General features: G+C 44.0%; 1 protein-coding gene across 1 annotated transcript; it reads left to right on the top strand.

Moving 5' to 3' along the window:
* The first annotated feature begins 2,511 nt into the window (after nucleotides 1-2,511).
* TBRG1 (transforming growth factor beta regulator 1) lies at nucleotides 2,512-11,083 on the top strand. Its single transcript, XM_045860171.1, has 9 exons — nucleotides 2,512-2,867; nucleotides 4,534-4,604; nucleotides 5,225-5,457; nucleotides 6,038-6,174; nucleotides 6,464-6,610; nucleotides 7,203-7,300; nucleotides 7,561-7,671; nucleotides 8,252-8,394; nucleotides 9,070-11,083. The coding sequence occupies exons 1-9, from the start codon at nucleotides 2,718-2,720 to the stop codon at nucleotides 9,213-9,215; spliced, it is 1,236 nt and encodes a 411-aa protein (XP_045716127.1). The 5' UTR covers nucleotides 2,512-2,717; the 3' UTR covers nucleotides 9,216-11,083.
* The last annotated feature ends 93 nt before the right edge of the window (nucleotides 11,084-11,176 follow it).

The following is an 11,176-nucleotide window of genomic DNA, read 5'->3' as shown; positions in this document are numbered from 1 at the left end:
TTCTAGATGCATATTATACCCTCCTTCACACAGGTATGTAGAAAAATGATGTCGTTCCTGACAAATCTGGATAAGTTTACCTAAAACAAGCAAAGGGGCTGATACATAAACATTCCTTAATGGCTTCCTATTGTCATTGGTAAAGGTCTGCCTCTTCAGACTGCTACACAAGACCTTTTGCTATCCAAACAAAGCCTGCCACTTTGGTCCTCTTGCCCCTCTCCACATTCCTTTTTCACTCTAATCAACTTCCTGCAATTCCTATGCTTCTCGTGATGCTAAGCCTTTGGATGCACTGTCCCCACTGCCCAAGATGCCCTCCTGTTCTTCTCTCTTTCAGGGTAAGGGCTGGCACATTTCCTTCAAGAAGCCTTCCCTAGCTCCTCCCCCTTCCCTAACAAGGTGCTGCTGTATCATCCAATACCTGCCTTTGAGATAAAACTGACTAGACTGTGTTTATATGGCCCCTTTTTTCCCTCTTAAATAAGTCTCCTAAATGTTCTGCCATAATAAGCTCTATTCTTCTGAATAAATAAGTGACTCAGTGAGTTGTTCAGGAATATTACATTGTTGGGGCACACAAACCCAGCCTCTAAACAATCCTGTGTGAAAAAAGCTTTGTGCACAAAGATGCACTTTGCAGCAATTGATGACCAAAAAGTCAAACAACATGAAGATAATCACGTAAAATGACTATGCCATAACTGAAATATTAAGCAGCCATTTAAAATTATAAAGAAATCATAATAACGTTGCAAAATGACTATTATAGTGGTAAGTGAACAAAAAGAAACCTTGTGTTTAGTATACAAAGATGCATGGAAATATTCAGTATGATACACTCCGTATAAAGATGCATGAAGACACACATACCAATGTGTTACAAATGGTTCATTCCATGTGGCAGCATAGAGATTCTTAAACTTTTTGTACTATATTTTCTAAGTTTCAAAAGTTTGCATGAAATGTTTTACCTATTGTAAGGAGATGTTTCTAATGAAGAACAAACAATAAATATTTTAATGAAAATTCCACTGAAATCCATTGGCCAGAACAGCTTGCAAACTAAGGCAAGTGGTAGCACTTTTCCTCCCACTAAGTATGAAGAGGAATAATGAAAACAAAAGACAAAGCCTGCAATGACAAAATACAGCTGGGCAGCCAATAAACCTGGCAGTTAGGGAATAGGGGTTTACAAAAGAAAAGAAAAATACCCCAAACCTCTTCTGATCAATCAGAACTGTTTTCAGGGTCCAAGGTAAAGTGCCAATTTATACTATCAAAGGCATGAGTGTGGGTATTTTGTAGGCTGAAAAAATTCCTGGCAGTTTCGAAACATGAACTTGTGTGGCTGCCTTGAGTGTGTCTGCGGAGGCACACTGGCACCAGGAGGGGCTGCTCTGCTAAAACTCAGCCTGGCCCCACAAAGGGCAGCTTACAACATGGATGGGCATAAAAGGACTTCAGTGAAACCTATTTTTGTCAATACCCCATCACCATTTTTACAATTTTCAGAAATGAAATACCTGGGTCATCGATTCTAAACTTCTCTTTTGAACTCTGATTATGTTACTTATTCAGTATTAGATTTTTCTCCAGTAATTTAATAAATGTACTTTCCTTAATTTCCATATGCCACTCTAGAAGTCTATATTTTTAGACTTTCTTCATTTGTATATGCCACTCTAGAAGTCTGTATTTTTAACCTGTAACTGTAATTCTATTTCATATAAATAGTGCCTTGCAGTTTAGAACTCTCGCTCACATCCATTACTCCACAGCATATTCAGTTTTCAGAGGAAACATCTGTTGGCCCAGAGACTCAGTCAAGTAGCTAGCGGCACTGCTGTGAGAATGAACAGACGCCTCTGTCTTCCGAACGGATGCACCAACACTGCATCCTAAAGAGTTTTTTCTCTTCATTTGATTTTAGATAGACCTGGACTACACATAAATAAACGTAAAGGTACAGAAACTTACTTTTGGTGCCATCAGACAAACTATGACTGAGTGCCTACTTGTGCTTGCGTATTATTAAAGCTGTTTGTTAATTCTTCCACTTTTCCTGCTACATTCTAACCTGCGGGAGCAGAGGCTTTTTGCTATTCAGCCCCGAGCCCGGACTCGCACTAAAATCACGGCACTACGGAAACATTTACTCGAGCTGCCAAAATGTAAGGAAGCCAGGAAGACGGCTGGTCCACACAGCTTGCGTACGAGCGCGTCTGAGTCCTCCCCACGCTATAGCGCCGGGAGCACCCTGGGTACCGAGTGTAAAAAGCTGGTGTCGGCCGCAGTCGGCTGCGGGAGCGTGTCATACTCGCGCGGGGAAGGTTTTTGCCCGCTCCTGCCTCAGCCCAGCAATCACACTACTAAGCTAAGCACGGGCACGTGAGTCAGGGAGTGTCACAAGGGTACCAGCCCCCGACCGCGCGCTCGAGGCGATCCTACGCTCAGCACCCGGATATTACGCCAGTCGGCGCCGTGGCGTAACTTCCGGTAGGAGTTACTTCCGATGCGGACGCAGAAGGACCGAAGTTCGGGCTTTGACTGCATTAATTCCGTGCTAGCCGCTCTCCTTGGTAGCGTTCTTGGAGAGGTCGGTCCTTCAGGGCCCGGTTCCGCCAGCGCAGACCGGACGGGACCGATGTCCCGCCGCCCCTCGGCCGGGCGCTGATGCCCGCTGTGCCCGAGAGGCCCCGCAGCGGGCCCAGGTCATGAGCCTGCTGGGCGGCCTCACCCCTTCTCCGCGGGCCGCGTCGCAGGCCGCCAAGGCCAGGATGAAAAAGCTCCCGAAGCGGAGCCAGAACGAGAAGTACCGGCTCAAGTACCTGCGGCTGCGCAAAGCCGCCAAAGCCACGGTGTTTGTGAGTTTGATGCCGCTCTGTCTTTCCCAGTCTCCACACTCCGAATTCGCGAAATCTTTCCCGAAACCGTCCCCCATCCCAGAGTGGCAGTGGTAGTGTCGTGTTAACTTTCGCAGTTTTACATCGCTTCTCGGTAGCCCTGTACCCTTGGACAGGTCACGTGTTTCTATGATTTTGTTTTTTATCTGTGAGAATTAATAACTGTCTTGCTGAGTTGTGAAGGTTAAATGAGGAAAGTGTTTGGTGTCTAGAAGATGTGCCAGTAAGTTTTAGCCATTATCGTTATAACCTCAAAACTCTTGGAAATGCGTTTGATTCTCAAGAGAACCCTGAGAACGAGGCACTATTTTTAAAATAACACAATCGCCGAGAGATGATTTGCTTAAAGGCACCGTGTCAGAGCCCTGACACCAATTTAGACCCCGCGATTCTAGTTTCTTTATTACTTTCACTAACCCAGCCTATTTCCTAGGCGCCCCATGTACCCCTTTCCTAAACAGACACATACAGGAAGCTTTCAATAATTTATCCCCTTCTAACTTCTTCTGAGTCTCCCCAGTATTTCTGCCATTTTTTCTATTGTAGAGGCACTGGGTATATTGAATGAATGAACTGGTTGGCCAGCCCCACACTTTGTGTTAACATGTTCTGACTGGCTCAAGCTTGCCTCAATGCAGGGAAATATAAAGAGTGGAGTCCCCAAAGGTCCTCCCATGTCTGAATTACCACCTCGCCCATCTTTCTACCCAAAACTTGAACATCTCTCGGCTTTTTTTGGAAGCATAAGGAAGTTTGTGAATTAGCACATTCATTCCAGAAACATTTATTTAGCACTTGCTGTGTACACTGGAGAGAAATAAGAAAAGTATAATTAAGAGGATTTGATACTTTTCTTTTATTCCCTACATGTCAAAGGTACATGAAGCTTGGAGCCTGTGCTGTTAGGAGGACCTTGGTTCCATTCACTACTACATAAAGGTTTTGTGAAGAAAAGGGCTATTGTTTTCGATTCACAGGCAGAGTTTGAGGTCCCACCTATGGAACATCTGGATTGCAGCATCACCCCAGGACTGCTGCTTGGGAGACAGGCTGAGTCGTCAGTAAAGAAAGACAGTGCTTGAATAAGTAGATGAGGAAGTCTAAGAGTTGTACATACCAGGGTTGATTTTATTCCTTCCAATTTTTCTCTGACGTTCATATTGCATGGGATGCTTCAGGTTAGGCTGATTTCATAAGCTCCCCCAAGAGTCAAGGTACTTGGAAATGCCTGGTCCTCATATTCACAAGGGTTGAATTTAAGCATCCATGGATTTAAGCAGGATGCCCTTTTCTCTGCCAAAGGTGACCCTAATTAGGATGACTACACATCTTGGTTTGCCTAGAACAGCCATAGCCCACCATATTGTTCTGGCATAATCACTAATAGTGCTCCCTTTTCACTCAGAGGTACCCCAGTTTTGGTAAATTCTGTAATTACCCTGCGTATAGTCGAACTGGACTCCACTGTTACCTGTAGGTTCTTTTGTAGTTTGCAAGGTAGCCTAGTTCTTCCTTCTTTTCTAGCAACATAGGACTTCTTTGGTTTGAAATATAACTCATCTTTCCAGCATAATATTTTGATCTTTTATTCATTCTATGTGATTATAATCAATTTTTTTTCTTAAAGGAAAATGCTGCTATTTGTGATGAAATTGCTCGTCTTGAGGAAAAATTTCTTAAAGCAAAAGAAGAAAGACGGTGAGCTGAGTTCATTTTGTGTTTAGAGTCACAGTTTTGGTGATTGATACGCCGTTACTGCTCTGGGGATTGTGCTGCAGTGGGTTTTTTGTGCACCACTCGGCCTGCTGGCCGCTGGCAGCACAGAGAAACAGCCTGTGATGTCGGCTCCCGTTTATCCTAGCTGCGTTAGATCAGTGATGAGACAGCTCTCTATTCATCTCTCTAATGAAGCCCTCTTGCCACAACTAATAAGTAATCTAAAAATGTAACTCCCCAGTTATAAAATAAACTGTCCCTCATTCTGCAAATATGTGTTCAGTATGTACTAGTCTATGCAAAGTCCAGTGGGTATGTGTGCATATGCAGTTTGTGGTGCATGCCTTTCCGAAGTCTAACACCTTCCAACCTCAAGTTACAGCCACTCTCCAGGTGCACAGAGACACACTACAATTCTTTATCCTTCGCTTCTGGAGTATTGCCCTTGGACCTTCATTATTCTTAGGGTCCAATAAGAATATTATTTTTTTAAGTGTAATAACCTTGTACATAGTTTTGACTTTTCCCAGTAGTTAAGTAAAACGTTGACTTGAGATAAAATGGAAGCTCACACCTCTGCTTTTTTTCCTTCCCAACCTCAGGTACTTGCTAAAGAAGCTTCTCCAGCTTCAGGCTCTAACTGAAGGGGAAATACAGCCTGCAGCTCCTCCCCACAGCTCCAGTTTGCCCCTGGCTTATGGTGTGGCCAGCTCTGTGGGGACTCTACAGGGAGCTGGACCCATTTCTGGGCCCAGCACTGGGGCCGAGGAGCCATTTGGGAAGAAATCCAAGAAGGAGAAAAAAGAAAAAGGCAAAGAGAACAACAAACTGGAAGGTACCTGGAGGGGATATCAGTTGTGCCGGTGGCTCAGTGCCTGTTGACAAAGACCTGATACTGACTGGTGGACACACATGGCCATGGCCATGCTTAAACTCTCAGCCAGTCCTTAAGCAGCCCTAACAGCCCTTGGAAAACAAGCGGATCAGAGCCATTTTGAGAGAAGGAATGCCAGTTAGACCTGGTTAAATGTGCAGGGAGCAAGCTAAGTCTTCCACCTTCTTCCCTATCCCCAGCTCTCTAGGCTGCCTTCAGTTCCCTCTTTCCTAGGGGCAGGGAAGTGAGCTAGGTGGCCTTTGGAACATATTGCTGGCTTGGGAAATTTCTGATGTGTGAAGTAAGAGGCCTTAAAAAGTATAAGGCTTTTGGGTCCTGAGCAGTAATATTCAAATTGGTTACTGCCAGGTGGGTGGCTTAGAAGGATACTCAGGGCTTTGGGGGGAAATCCCATGTGCCCATTCAGTGAGTGTGTAGAGCCAGGATTGGCTTATTGCTCTTAGCATTTACATGTGAATTTTCCCCTTCCCCTTAGCATTGGGAGGGGCCTAAAGTGGGTGACCCCAGATTTGCGTTTCAGTTCTGAAGAAAACATCCAAGAAAAAGAAAATGGAGGGAGGTGCTCGCAAGCTGGTTCAGCCCATTGCCCTGGATCCCTCAGGACGGCCTGTGTTCCCCATCGGACTGGGGGGTCTAACAGTATATAGCCTGGGGGAGGTGAGTGAGACCAGCGATACCTAGAGAGGAGCTTCAGAAAGGTGGGAATGGGGTTGAGCTTTCCCTCCCCGTTCCCAGTAGCAGCAGCGCTTACTGTTCCAGACCAACACCAGGAAATCTCCAGGCCTTAGGAACCAGGTCAGTTTGGTCTGCCACACAGCCTGCACACTTTCTGTGACGTGTGTCACTCTTTGTAGCACCGGAGTGGTTCCAGAGGCTACCTGTGGCACACTGGGCTTCTAGATTCTCCGGTGACTTCATTTGCAGGTTGGGGGAATCTTTTTTGTAGATCATCACCGACCGACCTGGCTTCCATGATGAGAGCGCCATCTACCCTGTGGGCTACTGCAGTACTCGAATCTATGCCAGCATGAAACACCCAGACCAGAAGTGTCTGTATACTTGTCAGATCAAGGATGGTGGTGTGCAACCTCAGGTATTTTTCTTCACAAAAATCTTATTGAACTTTATAGAAAAGTAGTCAAGGAATTTTCTAGCCAACCTTTAAGTTGGCTAGAAAGCACTTACTACAAAAATTTTCTTGGCAAAAATTTCTCAGTATAATTTTTATTGAACCGTTTATAAATAGTTAAGGTATTCTGCAATTCAAAAAGTAAAGAAAATTAACTGAAAAGGGGATTTGCCGTCAAAATGGCCCATGAGATATTGTAAGGTTAACCCAAGATTACATGGAGAATGATCTCATTGGTTTTTAGGATACCATTTGCTTTTGTATTTAGACACATAAGTAAGTGGATCGAAAGGGGTCTGGAGAGGCATGGAACCAGTTCATTGTTGACCTCTGGAGAGCAGTAAGGCCAGGAGTATAGAACTGAAAGAGTCAAAAGACTTTGTCTTCTTGGATTTATTTGAATTTTTAATGGCACTGCAGGAAACTGTACCCACCTCCTAGTGTGGTACACATCAGCTTCACGTTCCAGAGTAGAGAACAGTTATAGGACAGTGTGACTTCCTCTCTCCTACTTCTTCCTCCAAGGGTGCTCTCATGGCTCCTTTGTCTTCCTCAGTTTGAAATTGTTCCTGAAGACGACCCCCAGAATGCCATCGTTGGTTCTTCTGCAGAGGCCTGTCATGCAGAACTGCTCACGGCCGTAAGTGCTACTGCGTAAGTTGGCCAGCAGCTTGAAGACAGACAGAAAGACCACTTTGGGGACAGCTACAGTGAGACCTTTTCTCCTGCTGCACTGAGTGGAGATCTCTCACTGTATAGAATGCTCTCTTTCATCACCCGGCTATTGTAGCAACTAAAGTCTCCAGAGTGTCCAAGCCAAGGCTTGTGTGGCTGATCGTGCCCACATCCCAGCCCGAAACCCATTCTCATCTCCCTCTAAGCTCTTGAATTAAAATTCTCCCTCTCCTATTCAGGGGGAAACCAGTGTCTAATGTGCTTCCATCTGGAGCAGACTTTTTTGGGTTTTCTCATCCAACCATCCACAACCTGATCCAGAGTTGCCCCGGAGCTCGAAAATGTGTCAAGTAAGTGTGGTCGGATCCACTCCCTTGAGAGAAGCTATACAATAGCAGGCCAGGGACATAAACCGTTTTGTACACTTACTGAGCTGCTCCTGCGCATAAAGCATGCTTGCTTCTTGACCACTGTGCCTGAGTATTGCCTTAGTCCTCTGCACGGGCGAGCAGAAGCCAGTTCCCCACTGTACCATAATCGTTTTCTGTGTGTACCATGATAGCAAGAGGAAGTCCTGCAGAATAATGTGCCACTAAAGAAGCCTATCCATCTTTTTAAAGGTGTTTTTGTTGTTGTTAATGTGTTTTTAGATATATATTGGAGAGCTCTACAGAAAAAAATGGGTTGTGGCTAACAGCTTTTTTTTTTTTTTTTTAAGATTTTATTTATTTATTTTTTAGAGAGGGAAGGGAGGGAGAAAGAGAAATCAATGCGTGGTTGCTGGGGGCCATGGCCTGCAACCCAGGCATGTGCCCTGACTGGGAATCGAACCTGTGATGCTTTGGTTCGCAGCCTGCGCTCAATCCACTGAGCTATGCCAGCCAGGGTGTGGCTAACAGCTCTTGATAACGATGTCCTTTGGTCCTGCAGTTACCAGTGGGTGAAATTTGATGTGTGCAAACCTGGAGATGGGCAGCCACCCGAAGGCCTGCTGGAGAGTGAGGCAGCTATAAGCTTCGAAGCCTTTCAGAGACAGACCTTTGATGAAGATCATACTGATCCCATGCTACAAGGTATCTTTTAATGTTATCTTCTGGTTTGAAAATTGACCATATTCAGGCTGCCCTCCCCTCTTCATCCATAGCTGAGTACCCCAGATGTCTGGGCAGAGGTACAAGCTTTCACTGCTCTGATCCTGGAGAGTCCCGAGCCAAGAGAATCCACTGTCCTGTGTGGCTCTCCAGCAGTCCTCACAGAAGCCACAGGGCACGGCTGGGATCATAAAAGTAAGGCAGGGCCCACCGAGAAACTAACATTTCTCATTTTCTCCTGAAGTTGAGACCTAAGTGGGACTCCAGGAGCAAATTTGCTGTGCAGGGCTAAGATTCCAGGTGGGGTAAAGGGGATCGGGTCACAGTCTCAGTCCCGCCTGTGTCCCACGGATTCCCTACCGTAAATGCAGGGAGCAGCCAGGGTATCCGCACAGGGATCATACCGGCAGAGCTCTGAACTGGAAATGAGAAAGTGGAATTAAAACTCCCTCTCTTTGCCTGATACACTACACAACCAGGCGAGTCACTTAATCTACTTCAGGCATAGTGAAAGTAAATACCTTCATTGTAAAAGTGTCCTATCTTATGAAACAAGGGTGAAATTGAGGTGTTAGGGATTTGAAAGAACATACATGTATCTAATCGGTCTCCTGAGATTCCCAAACAACACTGGAACTTAAGGAATTTTTTCCCCAGGACCGCTGGACCTCCCGGAGCTTCAGCCTGCAGCCTTTGTGTCATCTTACCAACCCATGTTCCTGGCACACGAGCCCTTGGTTGACAATCACCTAGAGCACTTGAAGTCTCCAGTGCAGTGTAGCCCAACGCAGTCTCTAGACTGAACGAGAAGGGGTCAGATACCATTTCACCATGACAATTAAGTTAAAATTTTTTTTAACTTAATCTAAAACTTAGAATATATAGAAGGAAGCAGCAGTTCAGAAGAAATTAACACGTTTTGTTGTGGAGCTTCCCATGGTGACAGTTTTCCCTGAGAAAAACTTCACCTACTTTATTTTTAGTAATAAATTTCTCTTGACAATTCTGCTTATTTTCATCTTGTCATCAGATAGAATCTATTTTGCTTAGTTCCACCTCAGGTAAACTTAAACCCTTTGTTAACCAGAGTAAGAAATGGCTGCTGACTCAGGAAGGAGTCAGTACAGTTCTGACGACCTTTTACCCTTGATTCTGATCCTACTTCAAGGACTGTTAAGCCCCAGCCCCTGCACCCCAAGCAGCCGTTTTATTTCTGTGTCGGTATCATCGAAATCAAATCCTGCGCATCCCCAAGCTGGTGTCCAGCCCAAGGCACACTTTGCCCATTCACATTTCACATTTCTCCAAGGGGAGCAAAAGGTTCTCTTGACGCTTTCTACATCTTCTTTGTGGTTTCTTATCAGAAGTGTGCTGTTAGCTAAATACACTGAAACTGCTTGATAACACATTTAGATAGGACTGGGGGTCAGCTCCCAGCCTCCATCACAGGCTCACAGTGTCATTAGTCTTTCTATACGTTTGTAAGCTTTTACAGTGCAAAAAGGTATAATTTGGATTATGGCAAATCAAGGGTGGAAAGGGTATTACTCAAAGCTGTTAATATTTTAATATGTTTCTTTTCTCTGTGTAAGTTGCCTGAACATCATATCTGTACTTACACAGAAATGATATATGCTGCTTTTATCATATAGAAAATACTTTTCCATTCTATTACAGCTTGAGTAAATCACATATTAAAAGAAAGCTTCATTTTAAGAAAGACATTTAAAAATGTTTTAATAGGTTAGTGTGTTATTTACTCTTATTAAAGAATATTCACTTTGTAGCTTTCCTAGAATAGAAAGAACCCATTTGTCGTTCTTAAACTTAGGGAGTCAAGTACTCTTTTAAAATTAATCAGACTATATTGGAATGCATCATGTGCCAAAAGGTTAAAACTCGTATCAGATTAGTGTGTATGTATATATTTATATATCACACATGCATTCACATGTATGGGGATACATGGAATGTCAAATGTTTTTCTTATGGATCATCATGTTTAAAGACTTGAAAGACAGTGCCATAGATCTGTCATCTACTGGGTTGTTAGGGATTTCCTAAATTGGACCACATGCAGTATCGGTGAGAAGGAGATGAAAAACGGGACTGTGCCTGGGTGGGAGTAGAAACTGTTGGACTTCTGAGAGGGTGAAGCTGCAGGTCTCACAACTGTAAACATATTTATCCTTAAACCCGTTCCTGCACATTAAGAGTCCTAGGGAAATTAAGTGTGGTATGATGTTTGCAAGTAACCATTATCACAGTATTAGTTTAACAGTGAAAAAGTGGGAGAAAACCTCTTAAGTCCACTAATGGGCAATTGGTTAAAGCACGGGGCTCCCACAAAATGAAACACTCAAATCTGTTTACAGTTTAACAGGGAAATTATTTTGCTGGAATAAATGAAAAGCACAGATTACAAAGTAATACCCAATGTAGTGTGTACAGTGCAACCCAGACAAATCAAGTGACTGTTCACCAAAATACTGCTCTCCAAATGATGGATTTGGGGTGATTTTTTCCTTATATTTTTGTTAGCATCCAAATCATCTACAGTGATTATAAATATCATTTTTCAAACAGTAAAATGTTATCCGGGAAATAAGCTGAGTTCCCACAGAATGTTTTAAATTATTCAACCATTAAAAATAAATCAACTTTTATATGAGTTTTCATTAGTATGTCCACTCCCTACACCTCATTTTTCACACTGTGCGCTAGGTTATCGGGGATGAAAGGAACCCCAGCTGCTTGGTTGGTC

This window comes from Phyllostomus hastatus, unplaced genomic scaffold (assembly GCF_019186645.2).
Source record: "Phyllostomus hastatus isolate PE091 unplaced genomic scaffold, TTU_PhHast_1.1 phas_scaffold_193, whole genome shotgun sequence".
NCBI classification, from domain to species: domain Eukaryota; kingdom Metazoa; phylum Chordata; class Mammalia; order Chiroptera; family Phyllostomidae; genus Phyllostomus; species Phyllostomus hastatus.
Note: the sequence above shows the minus strand (reverse complement) of the source record. Positions and strands in the feature narration are given on the sequence as shown.

Excerpts from the sequence above, each read along its gene's own strand:
- TBRG1 (XM_045860171.1), top strand. The coding sequence starts at position 2,718 with ATGAGCCTGCTGGGCGGCCTCACCCCTTCTCCGCGGGCCGCGTCGCAG. Across the intron at positions 2,868-4,533 it reads CCGCCAAAGCCACGGTGTTT|GAAAATGCTGCTATTTGTGA; the intron begins GTGAGTTTGATG and ends TTTTTCTTAAAG. Across the intron at positions 7,301-7,560 it reads ACGGCCGTAAGTGCTACTGC|GGGGAAACCAGTGTCTAATG; the intron begins GTAAGTTGGCCA and ends TCTCCTATTCAG.